Raw genomic sequence first — 22,083 nt, forward strand, 5'->3', positions numbered from 1 at the left:
CCATCTGCTGCTGGTTGAATGACATCGCAAAAGACAAGTAGTTCAATTACTTAGATCTCATTTGAATAATCCTCAAACAGATTCCCAATAATTAACATGCTTTGTGCTAAATGTGACAAAGCCATTAAATGCGGTGACATGCATAATGATTGACGAAAAGTGATGTGAAAAGTTTGTGGACGAGGTCATGCTCTTACAAAGATATAGTAGTCTATGGAAGTAGGCATACACTTACAATTATATAGTAGTATATAGTAGGCCTTGGGTATTCACTGATAGTTGAAAGTATTTTAAGGTCTCTTATAATAGAATATTTGTAATAGCAGTTAGATTCAGTTAAGCTTTTGAACTATTAAATAAAATGCGTGAAGAGCAAAGTAGCGCTTAGGAGTCAGCTATCAGATATATTAGCTTAATTATGGTATGATGCAGATATATTCAAGAAATTAAACAATTACAACAAAACTGTTTATTTAATTGAACTCTCCTCTCAGATTTTGTGCTACGTTTCATTCGTCTTCGGCTTAGCCTCATACCACATACTCTACAGCCTCTGTCTGATTCTATATTAGCTCACAGCTGAGCTTATTTAATGCAGATGAAAGCAAAACTATTTTAAAAATCTTTTAATGACTCAGCATTCTTACATCAGCTCGAGTGCTGCTGCATGCCAAAGGCAGACCAACTAAATTGGTTCTTATTACGTTTTCAAAGTCAAGGTAGACCGAAAAAAGATGACGCATATTGGGACTAAGACTGGGTCTAGTTTTAAATTAAGCTAAATGTATGAAGACGTAAGCTATATATAATAAATACTTTTAAAATAAAAGCTATTCACTTAGTAAGATGCAATTCATAGGGAAAACATATTTCAGCGTATAAAAACACACAGAAGTTAAAAAGTTTGATTTTTAAATATAATAAATTATTGTTAAAACTTATTGCTTGGTTTTTTAAAAATTCAGTTTTCAGATATTGCTAAAAAGATTCTACGATTTTATGTCTTAAACATTCAAGATTCAATTTATATCCATTTATCTTCCACTTCTCTAAATTTCTCGCCATCCAAAAAATTCTCAATCTGAATGAATAATTCGTGGTGAACTAAAATTGTATATATAATTTATATTTTCATATTTACATGTTACAAAAACTTGATTTTTTACATTTGTTATTTTAGTAGAAATTAAAAAGTTAATAAATATTTTGTTTTGAAATACAATAGTTAAATAGCTAAATTCGTTGAAACCTAAATACGTGAAAGAAGTCAAAATTAAATATTTAATTGACAGATTTACGTACACAATAATAAAAAAATAATAATAATAGTAATAGTAATAATAATATTAGGTAACCATCTAGAGTTAATTTTAAATGAATTTCATACAAAATATGTCGTAAAAAAGTTGGTTACATAGAAACGCGAGTCGGTTCAATGAACTGATTCATATGTTTATATATATCTATATATACTTTATATTGTATAACATCCAAATACATATTATATATTTTTTATAAGGAGTTGGTAAACGAGGACACACGGTTGACTTGCTGACTTAATTGGGCAAAGAGACATCTGGAACTGTGTGCCTAGTAAACATAAGTATATCCGAGAAAGCTATCATTATTAGCTGCTATCGCTGGGTCAAGCACATGCTTATGCGTTATTAGAGTAGCCCAATTTTGGGCTACGAGTCGGAGTAGATGATGCATCGTTTGCTCTTCCCCACGGAGGCTAGCGAATTGCTGTTCGGACTCCAGCTGACTGCGTTGACGGCCGTGCTGTGAAAGAATACGGAACCAGAACTTTTACGGGTTGCCAATAAAACAAGAAAAAGAGAAGAAGAACAGTGCAAATAGGTGTGTTCTAGTGTGTGTGTGTGTGTGTGTGTGTGTGTGTGTGCCAGTGCAGCTATAGGAATCGATTGCTACACACCTGTGCCCTTTGAGCGTTGTCTCCAGAAATCCGTTCACATTCCATATATATATTGTGCCGTCTGCCGATCCGCAGGCGATCTTCGAGGCGCCAGAGTTGAAGGAAGCACGAGCAAAATCACAGCTGATCCTGAAGTGCTCATTTCTATAGATGAAACAAAGTATAATAATATAGAGATCTTACGCGTGGTTAGTTCGAACTTACGAAAAAGTGGATATAACTTGATTCTTGCGTAAGTCTAATAGTTTTATTGTATCGTCCCTCACCGAACATATCAGGTAATTGCAATCTATTGGCGATAATTAAATATTGGTTCAATTTAAATCTTGCCTTGGTTCCGTTCACTCACCCTTCGATAGGTCCAGCGAGGTAATTTTGGCAGGCATCAAAACATCATCCGCTTGCTTCTCTGTTCGTATATCCCAGAAGCGAATCTTCTTATCATAATGGCCACTGATAATCGTCGAGCCGAGGCTGTCCGTTGTGCACAGATCGTTACAGCTGGAGCCGGCAAACTTTGTCTCTATGCACGCGATGCTGCGTAGGTCCCAGATCTTCAGAGTGCGGTCGTGACTTCCGGTTACCACTTTAATTGGCTCTTGGACATATTTGGCGGCCATCACCTTGCCACTGTGACCCGTTAGTGTGTGCTTAAAACAAAGAAGAAGCCGGGTGTAAATCCGTTAAACAACAAATTTGGCGCCATAAAAAAAACCTAAACGCCACACTATGCCCGTTGACAATATAAATACATATATATATGAGCCATGAATTCGGACGTCGCGCCGTCTATTACCAACAGTTAGGCATCCCAAACAGCAGTCACTTAGCAATTACTCACCCAGGCAAGTTTTCTCGAGAACAGAACGTAATTAAAGTTGTCGTAAACACAGCTTCAACTGCGTGAAACAAATTATTGAATAGTGTTTTGGCTGCTTTCAGCTAGACAAACAACAACTAGCTGGACCAGAAGGTTAGAAGTTACGGTTAGGATCAGTTGAGGATGAGTCAGAATGCCCTTATCATTGCCCAAAAGTCATTTACCTCAGCCGAGTTACTGACTTTACTAAAAGTTATAGATCGTAGTGGATAGGGAATCTGCTCAACTTTTTAGAGACTTGCAAATCTTAACTGAATTTTCTGTTCAGTTTATGTTATGCAATAGTTAGAGCTAAGCTCACTATCATAATTGATTGACATATCTGCTGGAAATTTCAAACTATTTAATGTCTATATATATAGGTTTATAGCTTAAGTTTCATATAAAAAATTACTGCCACTTTTGAGATCTCTACTAAATAAACTTTACATACTTTTAGCCAGGTCTCTGCCAAAGCGAAAACTCCTGCTTCAATTTCCTGGTAAGTAATATAAAAATGTATATTTATAACTTTACGAAACTAAGAACCGACTGCTTATACCATGTCACATATCATAACATAAAATATATTTGATATCATAAACAAGCCAACGTGAATACAATAGGAGTATCAGGAGTTTTTTCTTAGGCTGTGTGTGTATTGGCAACCAGAATAGCCTGTTCATGTCCCTGACCAAGTTTTTCTAAGCCATAGCAAGTGAAGCGCAGCTCCTACTCTTAGCCAAGTTCCGAAAGAGCACAGGGGAATGTTATCAACCCGGCAACTGAAGCTGAACGGTCAATGCACGTTCTGGAGACTTGGAGCATGCCTGAAGTTGGCCAGAACTCTAAGCAACAGGTTTCTCCACTCACTCTCTCTCTCTCTCTCTGTGGCTGTCTCTCTGAGTTGGCTGTGTAGACTGTAGCTTTTGCTTAGAATAATAGCACTTTCGACAGTGCCACCGGTTGACGTATTGTCAGAATTTGAGCATGACTCTCTTACGTTCCTCGGATTCAAAGCAAGCCTAGTGCGTATGCTGCAGAGCTGGCTGCTTCAATCTTGAATGGAATGCTGAATAGAGCATGGAACAGTAGTTGCGAGGTCTAAGTGCAGTCGGAAGAGGCGTCTTAACTTATAAATATAAGAACATAACATTGGTCAAATGACTTCAGTTCTGCGGCAACCTTACTCAAGTAATCAAGTACGTCTGCAAGGTGAATACCAAGCCTCATGCTAAAACTAATCTCTGCTCAAGTGTACAAGTGTTCGTTGAGTGTTCGCAAAAGGCAGTTAAATCTAAAATAAAGCAATTCGTTTTTCTTAAATGTAACTATAATAATAATATAACGGGCAGGCTTTTGATGTGGTTAAGACTCGATTTATGTGGCCACAGAACTTTGGGCACAACAACACTAGCCACAATCAAAGTTGTGTTAATAAGTTTATTATTTGATTGAAGGCAATTATAACTATAAGCTAAACTGATAACTATAAATTTGTGGAACTTCATCAGTTTTGATATATCTATATATATAAATTGATATATATTTAAAATGTTTCTAAATATATGTTTTATATTTCAAGCTGCTAAAAAAACAGTGAAACAGTTTCATATGACATATATAGTATATTATCAGATATATGATGTGATATGATACACATATATGATTGAATTATATATATGTAATTAAGTAATTATATCAATTCAAATTAATACTGAGTAGCCTCAGACATATGCATAGACTATTTGATGTTGTAGAGACTGCATGATGCAATCATATCACAACAGATCTGTGCTAGATTATTTTAAAATATATATAATCATCTTATATTATAAACATATATAAATATTATATATGCCCATTTTCTATTAAGAATATAGTATAACATAAGAATGTTTAAGCGCGAGTTTAGTTCACAAAATTAGTTCAAATTGAATTAATCGAGTCTAAAATATAGTTTAATTTTTTAATCTTTATAAGCAGCTTCAAAATCAAACCGGAAGCAATGCAAAATATAAAATTATTTATTGCAATTGCGTTGCCCCAAGCTCTTCTTTGATCAGCCTGCAGCTTTAGCTTAAGCTGGTAGCTTTTTGAGATAACTGTCCACAGCATATGTAAATATAATTATATATTAAGAATAGCATATATACATATATATAGTATTCAATCTTTAGTTAAATATTCATATTCCATATGTTGCAGCCTAGAGCTTAAAGTTGCCTGAATTTTCTCAATATTCCAATTAATTTTGAACAATATTTGACTGGCCTCGTTCGAGTACTCGATGTCGTAATATTTTTCCTACTCAAACAAGTGCAAGCTCAGCCGAATATGCGAACAAGGTCGTTCCCAAAATTGGCCCACTTAAACGCCAGCTGACAATTAGGAGCCGCAAGAGTCTTACTATAGAAATGGGGTCGAAGCGCAATCGGGCATATTTTTGGGCAATTAGGTAGGCAGCTGGAAATTGTGCGCATTGTGTGTATTGGAAACCGTTTCGAGTGATCTCGTCCGTGGCTGTCATTAATTCAATGGCAAATAATTCAGGTAAGAAGTGCAGGCGAGTTGTCGTGGGGGCAACGCGGCGTGATAAGGAGGCAGCTTAAGTCAATGTGCTCATTTCAATGGCCGCGGACAGCGGGACTCTATATCTCGAGATGTGCGCAAAAAGAACCGTTTAAATGTCAATCCAGAAATACCAGTTAGAAAAGGTGGTGCAGCAGCAGCAGCAGCAGCGGCAACAGCAGCGGCGGCTGCAACTACGTAGATGCATAGAAAGACGAGGAAGAAATCGCACTTATATGTTTAGTCACATGCCGCAATGTGTAGCACCAAATGCTGTTGCTGCCGCTGCTGCTGCTGCTGCCGCTGCCTTCATGCTATTTAGGCCAAGTCAATGCGGGTTCTCAGCCTGTTGTCATATTTAACAATTTATTTGATTTCTCGCAATGCGCACATGCATTGCAATAGAAGGACGTTGGCATTCAAAGAACCATGCACCAGGTGCATTAATTCTGCGCAGCTGCAATTAGCAAAGCAATTTCAACGACAGGGCAAAGGCACGACAAAGTATGATTGGTTTATAGTATGAATAGCAACTAGCTTAAAGTTGGGCTAGTCCAAATTGCACTTTCACGTCAAAAACTGTGCACAACTTTCTTCTCTTTCTTCTGTTGCTTCTTCCATGACAAGGGCACATTTAAGCCATGGCTAGCTACTAGCCAAGCATTGGCCATGCCCATGCCAACTACCAACAGTAAAGTTGGCTTATCTCGCTCGAATTCTTGATACAGACAGGCTATATCATCTTCCCAGCTTAAGAGATCAAAGCCAATGAATACTTAGGCATCGAAGCATGCTTTGTGGTTTCTCTGGTTAGTGCAACGACTGAAAATGGGTTATAATGCAAAAGGCGTCTGTCTGTTACCTTTGTTTACAATCTGTAACTCATTTACATAGGGTCGTGTGTAGGAGCGAGCAAATGAATCAAAATGCTAATATCTGCTATGAGAAGAAGTACATTCAAAGTAGGCACAACAACAACTACAACAGCAGCAACAAAAGCCCACTAACATATTAAGTTAGTCTGCTTTCATCTCATGTTTATATAATTTTTAAGCTCAAACAGGTTTAGAATACAATTAAAGCACTGCTTATAAAAATGTATCTAGTTAGTTGTACTAAATAGATGAAGTTAATTGGATGAAGTGTGAGCTATAATGTGTGCTGCAACTACTTTACTGAGGGAGTTTCTTAATAAGAGAATCGATATTTATCGATAATTCTTATATAGGTAAAAGCTTCAATATTCTTCTACAATTCAGCTCAGCTCTTAATGCTAATCAAGATCAAGTTTATATATATTTATTGCTCTCTTTTCTGCGATTTGACTGAGAGTTCCGTCTGTGATTTTAGTCACATATTAAAAACTTATCCCATAACCCTCAACTTGGTCTACGTCGATAACTGTCAATCAGCAGATGTCACTCGTCAATGTTGCTTTCGAGTTTCGAGTTGCTCGTGTCATTCCATAGATGTCAGCCAGAGTTCAGTTCGTTAGTTGATTTCGTATTTTTAGTTGTTTTTTTAGTGTAGTCAAGCAAACAATGGATAAAGATTGAAGTTATTTAAAAAAAGATTTTATAGAAAATGAAGAAATATATGAGAAGAAAATTACAAGAAATAAAGGCAAAGTTATTGATTAAGAAGTTAAGCTTAAATGACATAGTTGAGACAATTTAGATACCTTATGGGGAAAGGAATTATTCATTCATATTAAATTTCGAATTGTTTTAAAATATATATGATATAAATATAAATATATTTCTAGACGATATATACAGCCTACATAAGCTCTCTCAAGAAAAAAATTAAATTCTGACAAAGTTTTTAAATTTCTTGATATTTTTCTCATACAAATTATGATCTATCATCTTTATGATCTAGAAAAATATCTTAGAAATTGAACTTTTAAATGAAAAAGTAACAAAATGTAGCTGATATGCGCCACTCATATGTCTCCACAGTTAGTCAAAGACTTATTCATAATCAGTTTTATTGATCTATAGCAGAGTACAAACTATTCCATTTTCTTTGTAATTCCCAATCAAGAAACGTCTGCAGAATTATAGAGTGAGGCTGGAGCTGGAGCTGGGGCTGAGCAATCTCTAATTGAAAATAAATAAAAATAGTTGTTCTATAGATTCAAGAGTGTCGAAGAAGCAGCAGCATTGTGAATAGATGCGGAAAGGTCATTATACTGTAATAAGCCTATTAAGGCTTATTAACACAACAACTACTAACATACAATTATGGGTAATGGTGGTCCCCTGGCTGGGCGCCAGAGCAATTGAACGGACTAAACGACACCTCAGACCGCAGGCATGAAAAGATAATTAAATTAATACCTCTGCTATTGTTTTTCTTAACGTTGTTGTTTAGCGTGCCGAGTGCGAGAGCTCACAGATCGTACAAATCGAGGCAACGTGCACGGTCCACAGTCCACCGTCGACGATCCACAGTCGACAGTCTACGCATATCAAGGAAAATATTTCCAATGAAAAGCAGCATACGACCATTACGCAGCATGAGGCCAACGCACTTGCAGCTACTGCTGTTGCTGCTGCTGCTGATGCTGATGCTCTGCTCGTCGGGAGATGCACGTCGGTCGCGCATCGAGCTGGAGGCAGCTGCAAGGGACAATTTGGCGGACCTGGTACCCGTCGTCATTCAGCTGGCACCAGCATCAATGCCTGAAAGTGACAAAACAAAGAGCACCGACAGCATTGGCAGCGGCCCTGCCGATCCCAGCCAGAAGAATGATCAATCATTGTACGTGGCCAATGCCAATGCCAATGGGCTGCGAGGGGCAACAACAAAGACCAAATTGGCTGACGGTAAATACCTGGCAAACAGTAGCTGGCAACGTGAACCCGCTACCTGTTAATGCTGCGATTAACCATGAGTGCCATCATTTTCATTTCACTTATAGATGCCAGCCACGCAGACTCTGACGCATCAATGCCCTTATTGAGTTACCCCGAGCAGGGGCAGGGGCAGGAGCAGGGGCTGGGGCTGGGGTTGGGGCAGGGGCTGGGACAGGAGGAAGTGGGCATTCCTTTGCCTCTGGCTGGCCAGCCAAATTATCATAATCACAATTCGGTCGAGGAATGTGACCCAGATTTGCTGGGCTTCGAAATTATTACAGGGTAAGATTTGAATAAACAACGGAACGAGAGAACTGAAGGGAGAAGATAAAGATAAATAAACAGGAAATGAATTACTAAGGATCAGAATATATTGTATACTATATACATACTATATATATAAATATATATATATATATATATATATATATATATATATTATAACTGCTTTCAGCTCATACATTTGATACATAATCAAATTATAATGTTCGAAATAATCATTAAAATTCTTGGAACTTCTATTATATAATTTACAGCTACGTTTTCTCCGCACCTGGCAGACTACTGGACTCATTGCCGGGCACACTGATGCTCACGGATTGCCTTGAATCTTGTCAGACTAACGAAACTTGTCAGTCCGTTAACTACGAAACTGGATTATGCGTTCTATTTTCATCTAACGCAGATATTTTGCCAGGTAAGTGATTCTCCTATTATGAGCAGCCACATTTCTAGTGTTAACAACTCGAGTTGATTTTCAAATGCTTCTAAATTTAATTTCAGGTGCCCTCACTAAATCGCAGTTTCCTGTTTTCACGATTTATGCGCAGAAAACCTGCTTGGGCGTACGTCCCTGTGCCAGAGCCTGGTGCATCGATCGAGTCCAAAACTACAGACTGGATGGACATGCAAAACGGGTCGTATCAGTGACATCGCGTCGTGATTGCCTCGAGCTGTGCCTTGGGGAAACGGAATTCATATGCAGGTGAGCTATTGATGTGTTTTCTGATATGATTGAGAGAATGTTTTCCGTTGATTCCGAAGAAATTCAGAATTTTACGAACATTTGAGCTTCAACAAAAATTAATGTGAAATTACTTCCAATTGCATTTGATGTAATTTATGGACTTCAAACTAAGCCAAGTGGCAGTAGCTGAAAGTCGTAAAAGATATTTTGAAATCAAAAGTGGCAGATGGCTTTAATCGGTATAAAGTTAAAGTTCGAATTAAATATCAAATAAAACTTTTCGTTCCATTATATTTCCAACCCTCTTCTTGCAGATCTGCCAACTACTATCGCGACTCAAACACATGTGAACTGGCCGAAATGGATCGTTTTACGTTGGCGGGTTCGAATGCCTTTCAGGCACATGCCGGCACAGAGTATTTGGAAAATAACTGTGCCGAGGAGCCGAATAAGTTGTGTGAATTCAAGCGTTTGCCGGGTCGCATACTAAAAACTGTGGACTCGGTGTATCAAGACATTGGCAGCGTGGACGAGTGCCGAGAACTGTGTCTCAACTCACCTTATAGGTAGGGAATCAAAGAAATTCAGATAAACAAAGTTATTGAACTCCATCTCTCTCTTCCCCTCAGATGCCATTCATATGACTATGGGGACACGGGCGACATGGTCTGCCGACTCTCGCATCACAGTCGGGCAACGCTGTCGGATGTGCAGGATCCCTATTTGGAGGTACCAGAAGCGGCTACCTATGAGCTGTCCTCGTGCTATAATGTGACCATCGAATGCGGAGCAGGGGACATGGTCGCTCGCATACGCACCTCTAAGCTGTTCGATGGCAAGGTCTATGCCAAGGGCTCGCCCAAGTCTTGTTCTGTGGACGTCAGCAGTGCGCTGGACTTTGAGATTCGCATGGGCTACCAGAATCTGGAGTGCAATGTTCGCCAGAGCGGCGCGGGTCGCTACATGAATGACGTTGTGATTCAGCACCACGACACAATTGTCACCTCGTCAGACTTGGGTCTGGCCGTGACCTGCCAGTACGATCTGACCAACAAGTCGGTGACCAACGATGTTGATCTGGGCGTCAAGGGCGACGTGGAGACAGCGCTCTCTGAGGAGGTTATTGTCGACTCGCCCAATGTGCTGATGAGGATCTCCTCCAGAGATGGCTCTGATATGATGCGCTCTGCCGAAGTGGGCGATCCCCTGGCCCTTCATTTCGAAATAGTCGATCAGCAGAGTCCGTATGAAATATTCGTACGCGAATTGGTTGCAATGGACGGCGCTGATAATGCGGAGATAACGCTGATAGACGCACAGGGCTGTCCCACAGATCATCTGATTATGGGACCTATTCTCAAAAGCGGACAGTCTGGCAAAATATTATTTTCCAATTTCGATGCCTTCAAATTCCCCTCAAGCGACGTTGTGCAGTTCCGTGCTCTGGTCACGCCCTGCATGCCCAGCTGTGAGCCAGTCAACTGCCAACAGGACGATATTACGGCGGAGTTCAGAACACAGCTGTCCTACGGACGCAGGCGAAGGCGCGAGACGTATGCTCAATGTGCGTATAACTTGATATCTTGCATTAGGCATATAATAATAGTAAAGTGTTCCGATTCTCAACCTTCTAGCAAATGTTGTAGGCCATCATCAGCATAAGTTATGGCGCACAAGCCGTGAGGCAAGAGCTGGCCTGGTGCAGAACAAAACAAGTCAAGAGGATTTGCTGCTCGTACAGTCGATACAAATAACTGATAAATTTGGCTTCGTTAAAAAGCAGCAGCAGCAACAGCAACAGCAACAGAAACAACAGACAAACAAGATAAAGGACTACGATTCATATGACAATGTGCTCTTTGTGAATGAGGGCGTGCCTGGTTTGTGTTTCGATGGCATTGGTGAGTAACGGAGGCGGAGGCATCTAATCTGCTAATCGCTTAATCAATTTCTGTTAGGCCGTTGATTTACATTCCGATTCGAGTCTAAACAAGCTTCTGTTGCAGGTTTCATTGTTGCTGCGACCGTGTTTTTCGTGGCACAATTCATTGTTATCGCCATTTGGTCGTATTTGTATAGGCGACGACAGATCCAACAGCCATATGTTAATCAATTTCTCAATGGCGCTACGGACTACAGGGGCAACGGCAGCAACAATATCGCGTTCGCTAAATAATCTGATAAGCAGGGCCCAAGGTGTGAGCGACAATTATGTAGGTAGTATATACATTCGATTATATACTGGGGTTTTTTTTGTTTCGATTGGAATCGGTGCAAAATAATGCAATATTTGATATATGACAAATTTTAGGAAAAGCTTAGTTTACTTTAAGAGAATTCAGATTAAAAAATATTTAAAAAAGTGATATTTCGAAATTCTTAAGTGTAAAATTTTGCATTAGATAAATATAACATTAATAATAATAGCAATAATAATTATAATAATCTTTCAATTTGGAAAAAAAGACGACTGTTCTCTCTCACTTGTCTTTTTTTCTGATTTTTTAATGAGTGTTTAAATAAAATTAAAAACATGAAAGTTGAAAATTAAAAAAATAATATTTTAAATACTCATTTAGAGCAAGGAAATATCAAAATAAACAAAATAAATATGATAAGAATATTAAATAAAATAAATAAACAAATGTTGTCATAGAACAGATGCATACAAAGATAATAATTGATTAATATCTTTTATATACATTTTTTGGTTTCTGTGTTTCATTGGAAAGGGTATGTCTTAGTCGGGCGAGTCTAGCTTATTATTTGATTCTGATTACGGAAGTATTTTGTAGCGTATATGTCTAGCATGAATAAATATATACAGTAGGGAGCAAAAGTGTTTCCATAGTTGACACTTTCAACTTTGTGAGTCGATAATTTCTAAACGAATGAAGCAAATCAAAAAAACTTTTTTTTCCAATAATATGTATTTAATTCTTAACAAATTGCCGTATATAACAAAAACAAAGTTAATCAGTAAAATATTCAAACGAGGAAAACTGAAACAAAACGCATGTGTACAATTTTGCACCTTCCGATATTCTTACTTTGGTTTGATTTCTTAATTCTCTTATCGGCAATAGACATGCAGTTTTACCTTTATATGTTTTATTTATGCATTCTACACTTTTATGATCCAGAAATCCACGTGTTTCTTATTATTTGAAGTAGATTTGTTAATTTTAGCAATTAGTCTACAAAGTACCGCGAAAAAATGAAGAAGCGTTCGTCAGATGTTGAAAATAGTATTATTAGCCTAACTGAAAGTGGCTGTTCGACTCGTAGTACTTCAGATCAGCTTAATATTTTTCATTCAGCGGTGTCCGAAGTCCAGAAAAGACGCAATGGTACATCCAAAAACACTATTAAAGGCCGCAAACGACTCTTAAAGGACTCTGACGCCAGACTAATGGGAACTGATAAGTTCCTAACACCGAAGAAAGCATCTATGGACATAGGGAAAGACGTGAGTCGGCGGGTGGCTAGAAGAGCACTAGCTAAGGTTGGATATGTGGCAAGTATGAAACAAAATAAACCAGCTCTATCCGAGAAGAATGTCAAGGGTCGATTGAAATTCGCCCGGGAACACAAGAACTGGACTGTACATGATTGGAAACGTTTTATCTGGTCGGATGAATCCAAGTTCAACCGTTTTCAATCAAATGGCACGCAATACTATTGGCACAGGTCCGGGGAAAAGCTTCAAAACACCATGTGAAGCAAACCGTTTAGCATGGAGGAGGCAATGTCAAAGTTTGGGGATGCTTTACTTGGTTACCATTGCATAAAATTGATGGTATAATGTTAAAAGAAGACCATCTCAATATTTTGAAAACCTGTCTACCCAATTTTTTGGACAAGTGTGCATACCCCGTAAAGGAAATCATTTTTCATCAAGATGGGGATCCGACGCACACTGCCAAAACTGTCCGCGAATGGTTACAAAACCAAGATTTTATGTTGATGGAGTGGCCAGCTAAAAGTCCCGAACTCAATCCGATTGAGAACCTGTGGTCAATCGTGAAGCGACGGCTCGGGCAATATCAATCAATGCCATCCAACCTAGACGATCTTTGGAAGCGTGTAGAACTGAAGTGGAACCGAGTTCCAAAGGAAACCATAGAAAAGTTGGTCGAGAGTATGCCAAACTGAATAAAAAATGTAATAGCTAATAAGGGCTTGTGGACAAAATATTGATTTATAATCATATTAAATTTTTTTCACTGAAGGTGCAAAATTGTACACATGCGTTTTGTTTCAGTTTTCTTTGTTTGAATATTTTACTAATTATTTTTTGTTTTTGTTATATACGGCAATTTGTTAAGAATTAAATACATATTATTGGAAAAAAAAGTTTTTTTGATTTGCTTCATTCGTTTAGAAATTATCGACTCACAAAGTTGAAAGTGTCAACTATGGAAACACTTTTGCTCCCTACTGTATATGTTATAGTCTTTGTTTGATTTCGCAAGATATAAATATATATTCTTATAATTTTAACTATATCTACATAGTTAAACATTCTTTCATTCATATCTCATTTCGTCTTTGTTTTGATACTTATGAAGATAACAAGTAAAGCTGTCTAAATACGCATTTTATACAACCTAGAATTCTGTTCAACTTAACACAACTCACCCTCAGCCGATTGTCCATTACTGTCCACACTCGGGCGCCATAATCATTTGAAGTACCTAGTATATACGCTCCGGTTGAGTCGAAATCGACAGAGTTGATGCCGGCACTGCTCCCACTAAGCACAGCACGGGGTTCCGTCGAGGCTAATGAGCATTGAATGCAGTTAATAAAAAAAATCTCTTTGGCAGCTGCATAACTGATAATTACCTTTGCCAACGTCCCACAGTTTGACCTTTCTATCGGCCCCGCCCGTAGCTACCATGCGCTCCACCGGACTCCAACGTACTGCATGCGACTCGTTCTCATGGGCCTCGAATTTCATTAGGATCTTTGTCGGATTCGGCTGGCCAAGATAGCCAGCGGCTTTGAGACCCTCAATTGAGTTATTTGCGTTAGCGCGTTGTATGTCGTGGGAGTTTTCGCCGGCCATAAATCTTGCATTGATATATTCCTCGTCGTTGAGACTCAAAGCTTCCATAGCGCCGTTTACCGACGCGTCATCAATTTCGTCGTCGCTTCCAGCGGTGCCACCAAATTGAGCTGGACTCGAGTTGCGATGCAGTGGGGTGCTGCCGGGTGCAGGAACAACCGGGTTACCCGGCGAATTGGGCTCGCGCACGGCGTCTTCCAAGTCACGTTTCAGTTTAGCCGAACGTTTTCTGAAAAGTGACGGCAGTCTTTTTCTAGATATTTTCGAAATCGGTTACATATTAATGTTGAACCATATAAAAGCAAAACAAGAAAACGAAAAATATTAAATTCGAAAAAGCCCGACTATAAATAAACGAATCAAGATTATTTACCTTTAGCAAAAGCAATTTAGTTGAATAACAATGTATTTAATTAATTTAATGACACAATGAGTTGCGAGTTATGTAAATTGCAAATTAAAAATAAAATTAAATGGAATACAACTTTTCCAAATTATTTAGCTGAAAACATAAAAAGTCTTGCGCGAGTTCTTGGGAAACATTTCTAATTGAAGAGTTTCCTAAAACTTCAAATTGGTCTTTGTATCATTTGAAAGCTGAACTCTTATGCAAAATAATAATAAATAATAAATAATAGATGAATCATGCAATTCCTTCAATTCTACTGTGACAACGATTTTTGTTTTTGAATATATATTTTAGTCATACCCATTGCTAGTTTTAGCCAATACTTATCAACATTTCTATAAATATTATATGTATATGAATATACAATATCTTTATATGAACCGATAAACTTATAAATGAATGCAGTGCACGTTTAATAAAAAGTCATTCTTCCTTTTTCTTTTCACTTTTTGTTACCTTATCAAACTTTCGTTTTCTTCATTCAGTTTATCGGCATCTTTTGCCCTGTAGCGCATTAAACGTTCCAGCAAGTAGCGATTCTCGTCCTGCAAGGCGAAAGGGACGATAAAAAATGTTAACAAATATTTAAATTTATTTTAATTACAATAATTATAATTAATAAGGCATTATAAATGCATTTATTTTTATTCAAATTCATTTGCTTTGGCTCATAAAAACTTGTACGTCGCGACAAAGAAACAAGTTTGCCGTCATTGGAAGTAACAGACAGATAAAATAAGCCTCATTCGTGTCTGCTCGTTTGTTTCGTAGCTGAGCTGATTAAATATTCATTTTCGAGATCAGCGTCTGACCGCATGCATTCTAACTAATTTTAAAAGAAACTCATTTGTTAAGGTGACAAATGAATATGCAATATATAAGAATAGAAAACCATTCTGAATAGACTCTGAAATATGAATGGAGTTTATGGATCCATGCAATACACTCTTTATAAAATAGACTACCCTTAAGTAGATGCTTTACCTTAGTTTACTCTACGCACGTTCATTAGCTACTTACCAAATTTCTTCAATAGCGACTATGCTATACACTATCCAAATACATTTATAACATAAACAAGACAATTTGGACAAACTAATACAAAAAACAAATTGGCAATACTTTTACTTTAAGGGAATAATATTGAGGGGGTGAAGTGTTTAGAATTTGTAAGGCAATGCTACAACGATGACAATATCCATGAGGCACATCTGATCAAACAGCAACTAACCTGTACATTGCGCATCTTCTCTTCCAGGGAACTGAATGCCAGCTGCAGTGCTGTGTGCTCATCCAGCAAGGTCGTGTTCAGCTTTTTGAGCTCCTCCAAGCTGGAGTGCAACAACTGCACCTCAGCCCTTAAGCGATTGTTGGCAGTTTGTTGTTCGTAAAGACTGAAAGGAGCGCAATATAAAGTTTACCAGGCCTAGTTAGAGTAGTCCTTGGCAAATACCTGTGCTCCTTTTCGGAAATGAGCTCCTTTTGCTGCTCAACTTTGAGATTTAGATCGACAATCATTTGCGAGTGTTCACCCTTTCTTTTGTGCAGGTCCGTGAGTTCCTCTTGTTGCGCCAGCAGCTTCTTTTCCAGAGTAGCCATAGCAACATTGGGACCGGTGCCACCTGTTGACACAGCATTGCGCAGTTGCTCATTCTCCACAGACAGTTTCAGATTGTCCGACTTTAGTTGCGCAACATGATCTATGAGGCGATTGTCTGTGATGGTGCTCGTTGGAAGAGAACAAGTTTTTAGTTAGTTCGCAGTCAATCGAACTGTGTCGCAGTCAAACTTTGTCTGCAGCTAAATCATACATATATAAATATATATGTATACCTAAGTTACTCACTTTGCACTATTATCTCCTTGAAGTTCTCACACTCCTTGCGGTCCCGTTCACGCAATCTTGAACAACGTGCTCGCGCCACAGGCACTCCTCAGTGGACATCTTGCGATCCAAATGAGATTTGGCTTGTCGTAAAAGATTGTATTGCGCCTTGCTGCTCTTACTGTCGTCACAATGCGAATACAGGCATATTTTATGGCAACGCTATTCTAATTAATTTCCAAAATCGATGCGTTACGATGCTCTAACGTAATTGCTTTACGATTAAGCTAATGTTTTCTTTCTTGTTAAATGAATTTGTTGTGACCGGACGATTATTGTTTTACGCTGTCTTTCTGAACAGCTGTTTATCGCTGTGGTGGCTGGACGATAAGTGGCCAATCGAGAATTGTCGTGAAATATGAAAGATACCAAGAATGACGTAAGCAATAGTAAATTAAAGTAGTATTAGTTGAATAATAATGAAAATACTTTTAAAATATTTATTATATATTAAAATATAATTATTCTTAAACAAAATATCTTGTTTGTTGCTTTAAAGTATATTGTTTATTAATATGTTTTTACAGTAATAGTATTATTTTTTTGTTGGTAGGCCTGTATTTTTATGGTAATTTAGTAGTTTTCACAAAAGTATTTCTCTTATAGTATTTGTTAGTATTTTTTCAAAGCCGTTAATAAAATACTACTTTGGTGATTTCAAATTTGTGGTTGAGATATTTTTGCATCTAATTTAAATTTGATGTGTGTACTATGAAGGGTTCCCTTTCTTAATATTTTCTCATTTTCAACAGGTGAAAACAATAAATATGTTAAATGTTGCATGCATATACATATATACCCGTATACTCTGATTATATAACTAGGCTACCTAATTAATAATTAATGTTTAATAAAACTCAATTTCAACCTTAATTAAGCTTTTTAAGTAAAATATTTCTTTATAGAAAATCACATATGTCCATAATTGCAAAAAAAAAATATATTATAAAAACTCAATTTTTTGGGTCTTAATTCGTTATGCGTACACATTTAAAATTTGATAAGCTATGAAAGTTGTTTGTTTGTTAATAAATAAACACAATTAAATTAAGGCTCACCTGCACTGCTCATATGTTCAATCAATATTAATTAAAATACAGGTATTCTCCCTTAGGGCGCATTCACATTCCCATTCCTGGCTTTTGCATGGGTGCTTCGCTTCTGTTGCGGGCGCGCGGATTCGTTGCGGCGGCTGCCTGCGCCGAGTTTCATAATTCGACTTAAATGCTACGAGGCAATTTGCAGTAGCAAGCAACAACAACGGCAACAACAACAGAAACAGCAACAAAGCACAAACAACATGAACAAAGTGCACATTCCTGCCGCTAAAAAACGCCGCCTGCTGCTGTTGCTGCTGCTGCCACTGCTGCTGCATTATTACAACTACACAACAATAACAATAATAACGTGCGGTAGAGAAAAATCATCCACCCACACTTGGACACAACTCAAATAGACCCGCAACCCCACGCTGGGCAACCACCACCCACACATAACACAGCGAGAACGAAAGAGTAAGAGAGAGAGAGAGAGTGTTTGCGAGAGCTTTGAGCGCGACTTTTGAACTATGTTGACGCATGCGCTTAGCTAACGGGGTGTTTGGAGCTTTAAACGATTCGCCGAGTCGTTTGGCCATTTTTGGGGTGGTTGTCGTTCAAAGCTCGACGCGCTGTTGCGTCGCATTTATTGTGCAAAGCCATTGCCGCTTGCGACTGACCAAGCGAGGCAAAGTGAATGTGTGTGTGTGTGAGAGAGAGAGAGAGAGAGAGGGAGAGAGACAGCGATTGCAATTGAGCGTGTGCTCTTTGCGAAGCTTTCAACTGCCATTCTACTTTCCAAAGTTCAATTGAGAAATTCTGCCCGACGAGCGTGTGCGACTTTTTGGCCAGTTTTACGAAAGACGTTCGCGTGTGCGGTAACGGTAAATCCAACACAATTGGTAAACAAAAACAAATGTCGCTGGCTGAAGTGAGAGAGAGGCGCGGGGGTTGAAATCTAACATTGCATCAGCAAAAGGCGCAATTAAAAAGCATATTTCGAATATACATTATTGATAACAAAAATAATAAATACAATATATATTTAAAAAGAGTCGAAAAAAAAATATATATATAAATATATATATTTATTGTTAACTGCAACTTAAAGGACAAAGCATTAAAGTGGGATTTGCTCTGCCGTGCCGGGCTAACTGTAACTGTAAATTGTACACGCCGTGTTGCGCCTTCACCCAAGGGTGAACGGAATCGTTCCACCCTCCTTGAATAAACTTTCCATCCCAATCGTGTGCTGTGTGAAAATCACACAGAAAAACAAGAGCAGAGTTTTAGTTTTTATTCGCAACAGCCATTTGCTTAGTGCCACAGCAAAGCCGCGGGCGTGGCGTCCACGGACACGGACACGGCCAGGGACACAGAGACAGCGGCAGCCGCACAGCAGGCAGCCGTTGCAACGGGACTATTTCACATTTTGTTCTGGCTGTGTTATGTTTGTCGTGCATTTGCAGCAACTGTGAAAAATAACTGCGAAAACTTCAACTCGCAAAAGAGGAAAAGAGTTTTTTAGGTGAGTGCGAATATAGTTGATGGCAGATCATATATTGGCATTTTTTTGTATGATAAATTGGATTTATTGCTGCTCTATAAACTAACTATTATAACACACATAAAAACTCTATGAAGTTAAAAAATATTTGTTGTATTAAAAACTTTTTATTATATAAAAAAGGACAAAAATCGAAGTTTTTTAAAGGAACTTTTTTATCACAGGGTGGCAAATATTTCGAGTTCGACTATATTATAAAATTAAAATTAGTTAATTAAATGAAAATTAGTATAAAATCGAATATTTCTTAAATTTTCTAAATTTCTAAAGGCTTGCCACTTTCGCTCAGTGTAGTCAGTTAAAAAATGCGCAACTGATGCACTGAAGTGATTTAGTCAACAGCCAATACAATAAGGTAGTTAAGGGCTTACGCAAACAAAAGTGACCAAAGTCAATTCATATTAAGGGTCAGCCAGCAGCCCAGCTGTCCCAGAAACCAGTTCGCAGAGCCAAATTCAAATCCAAATTCAAGCTCACAGGCGCGCAGCCATCCAAATCCACATATGTATGCACAGGGCAGTCAACTAACTAAACAAAAGAAGGCAATTCTGAAGAGCTTAAAATGCGTTTTGTCAACATTAGACAAAAGGCCAGTTGACTCTGTGTGAGGGGTTGGGGGTTGGGGGTTGGTTGGGGTTACGTGTCATGTGTGGATAAGGGGAATGATTAATGCTGCTAAAATTGCTTTCGAATTGCCGCCAACACAACAGCAGCAACAGCAGCTACAATGCTAGATGCTGTGCGGACTTTGTGAGCTGGAAACTGGAAAATGCACAAAGTGTTGCCGCATCGCGCCGCCTGTTGCCGCCAACCCTCAAGGACGACAAACAACCCTCGTCTTCAAGCAGCAGCAGCAGCAGCAGCATCACGACTGCAACTGCAGCAATGATGAATAATTCAAATTCAGACGCATCTCGTATGCATGTGCATATAAAAGCAGTCAAGACCAGCTGAGTAACGGTAACTTGCACAATACGTAGCAGGTAACCGGGGCTTAAGTGCATTATCCTTGAGCCCGTTCGCCGCTCAACCCCCGACCTCCAACCGTCCCACCAAAATAATTGCTCAAATCTTGGAGCTTGCGCCCAAAACCAAGTTCCCTCAATGCTGTTCGAGGCCTCGGCGGGTCCTTGACTCGCATGAATTCGCCCCGCCAAAGCCCCAACCACCTAACCACGTCTTACACCACCTTTGGTCCGTGCACCTGCTGTGATCAATCATCAAGGGATGCTCCGCCTGAGCTGTTTGTTTTCTTTCCTCATGAACTCACGCGGAATTTCATATATTTCACTTTTAATTTAAAGAAAACATATCAAAAGCAATTTGCTTGAAATCATTTTGCACTTTATTTATTTAAGTAACAATAACATAATTTTTTTAATTCATGGGCATAGTTTGTATGTCTTAGTTATTAAACATATATTAAAAATAAAACTGAAGTTTATATTTTTCTTGAAACATAAGAATAAATATTAAAAATAATAAAAATAATAAAAAAAATTTAAAAACATTTTAAGAAAATTTCTAAAAATATTTTGAAAAAAATTTTGAAAATATTTTGAAAAAATACATAAAAAATTATGTTTGCCTTATTTGCCCTTAAGACTTCCTAACTTACTTTATACACTCGCAAAATCAGTTCCAACAATCGCCGTTTAACTAACGACGATTTGTTTTACAACTCACAAACTTCTCCACAAATTATTTAAAGTATGCACTAGCCACGCCTACAAGATGACAGACAATTAAAATAAATGATATGCCCCACCAATTATTGTCTCATTAGCTTCCCTCGTCAACGAACTAAAGTTATATGTGACCCATAAAGAGCACAAATCAATATTGTTCATAGGTCAAGAAAACATGTTTTCAACTCATTTGAATACCATTTCAGCTGCTAACAGGGTGTGCAGCAGTCGTGTATGCTCAACTGCAACTGTGGTGCCTGTTCTCAGGTATTGAGTGCTGCAATTTCTGTGTTGACTTTACGCTGTCTAATGAGAAGTATTGAGCCAGTGCTCAATATAAAGATATCAGAGCAGAGCTTGGGCCGCATCCTGAGCTCCTTAACGGCATTGGCGAGTGAGGTCCTTGTTGATGGGCGGGCGTGGCAGGAGGTGCGACTTTAGCTTTGGCTATTTCCACGCCACGGGCACGTTTCGCTTTCCTAGCTAAATTAGATTGCGTGCAGACTGTGGGCGAATTGCCGGACAGGTGCAAACGGTGTTCTGACTGACAGCGAGTCACACACACAGACACATACATACAGTGGGCCGTTGCGTGTGCAACTATTGACAGGGCACCGTGGGGTTGGGCTGTGGTTCGTGCTATGCAGGGCAACTAATCTCCTTAGTGCTATTAATTATGTGCCCCGACGCCATTTTGTTAACCAGGGCAACGCGCAACCAAAGCCTGAATATGCGTTTCCAAAGCCGCGCTCACTCTTACACCGAGCCATTGTTTCGCTGTTCCGTTAAACTTTATCCTTCTAGCGGCCCTGATAAGCCAGCCAGCGAGCCAGCCACAAAGGCGAACGCTTCACGCAACTTCTGCATGCTTCCAGATTACTCAACGCCTCGCACCACAACGAAGCGGTTCCAAGAACTTTGTTCCGGCTCAGCTGTTTGTATTAGCACTTTTATCCGAACAAAATAAAAAACAAATGTGCATACTATGTGTATGTGGTGTGTGTAGGAGTAGGAATGTCGAATACACTTGTATGAGTAGGCGAAATACACTATAAAAAGTGGTTTTACTTTAAATTTAATGGGTTATGATAGACTTCGATTGATTGCAAGATGAGTTCTAATATTTATGTAGAAGTTAGGTAGATCAAACTTGGAATATATTAATAATATTAATATTATAATTAATTTACTAGAATTATCAAATTTAGTTATGAATATGGAGCAAAGAGATT

General features: G+C 38.5%; 2 protein-coding genes across 3 annotated transcripts; one reads left to right on the forward strand and one right to left on the reverse strand.

Moving 5' to 3' along the window:
- Window positions 1–1,500: 1,500 nt before the first annotated feature.
- LOC111595246 (autophagy-related protein 16) lies at window positions 1,501–16,789 on the reverse strand. Its single transcript, XM_023308886.2, is given in 11 exon segments — window positions 1,501–1,782; window positions 1,937–2,080; window positions 2,141–2,225; window positions 2,286–2,586; window positions 13,836–13,978; window positions 14,043–14,518; window positions 15,131–15,219; window positions 15,906–16,068; window positions 16,128–16,389; window positions 16,521–16,580; window positions 16,583–16,789. Coding segments are annotated over 11 exon segments (1,854 nt in total). The 5' UTR covers window positions 16,620–16,789; the 3' UTR covers window positions 1,501–1,688.
- On the forward strand, window positions 3,693–11,499 carry LOC111595245. 2 transcript variants are annotated; one of them, XM_023308883.2, is made up of 9 exons: window positions 3,693–4,010; window positions 7,743–8,197; window positions 8,293–8,509; window positions 8,764–8,924; window positions 9,011–9,212; window positions 9,509–9,760; window positions 9,824–10,758; window positions 10,829–11,095; window positions 11,201–11,499. In XM_023308883.2, the coding sequence occupies exons 2-9, from the start codon at window positions 7,858–7,860 to the stop codon at window positions 11,368–11,370; spliced, it is 2,544 nt and encodes an 847-aa protein (XP_023164651.2). In that variant the 5' UTR covers window positions 3,693–4,010; window positions 7,743–7,857; the 3' UTR covers window positions 11,371–11,499. The 2 variants fall into 2 exon arrangements, with proteins under 2 accessions (XP_023164651.2, XP_023164653.2); XM_023308885.2 differs by having other exon boundaries at window positions 3,693–3,997.
- Window positions 16,790–22,083: the final 5,294 nt, after the last annotated feature.

This window comes from Drosophila hydei, unplaced genomic scaffold (genome assembly GCF_003285905.1).
Source record: "Drosophila hydei strain 15085-1641.00,03,60 unplaced genomic scaffold, DhydRS2 tig00008131-arrow-arrow-pilon, whole genome shotgun sequence".
NCBI lineage: Eukaryota > Metazoa > Arthropoda > Insecta > Diptera > Drosophilidae > Drosophila > Drosophila hydei.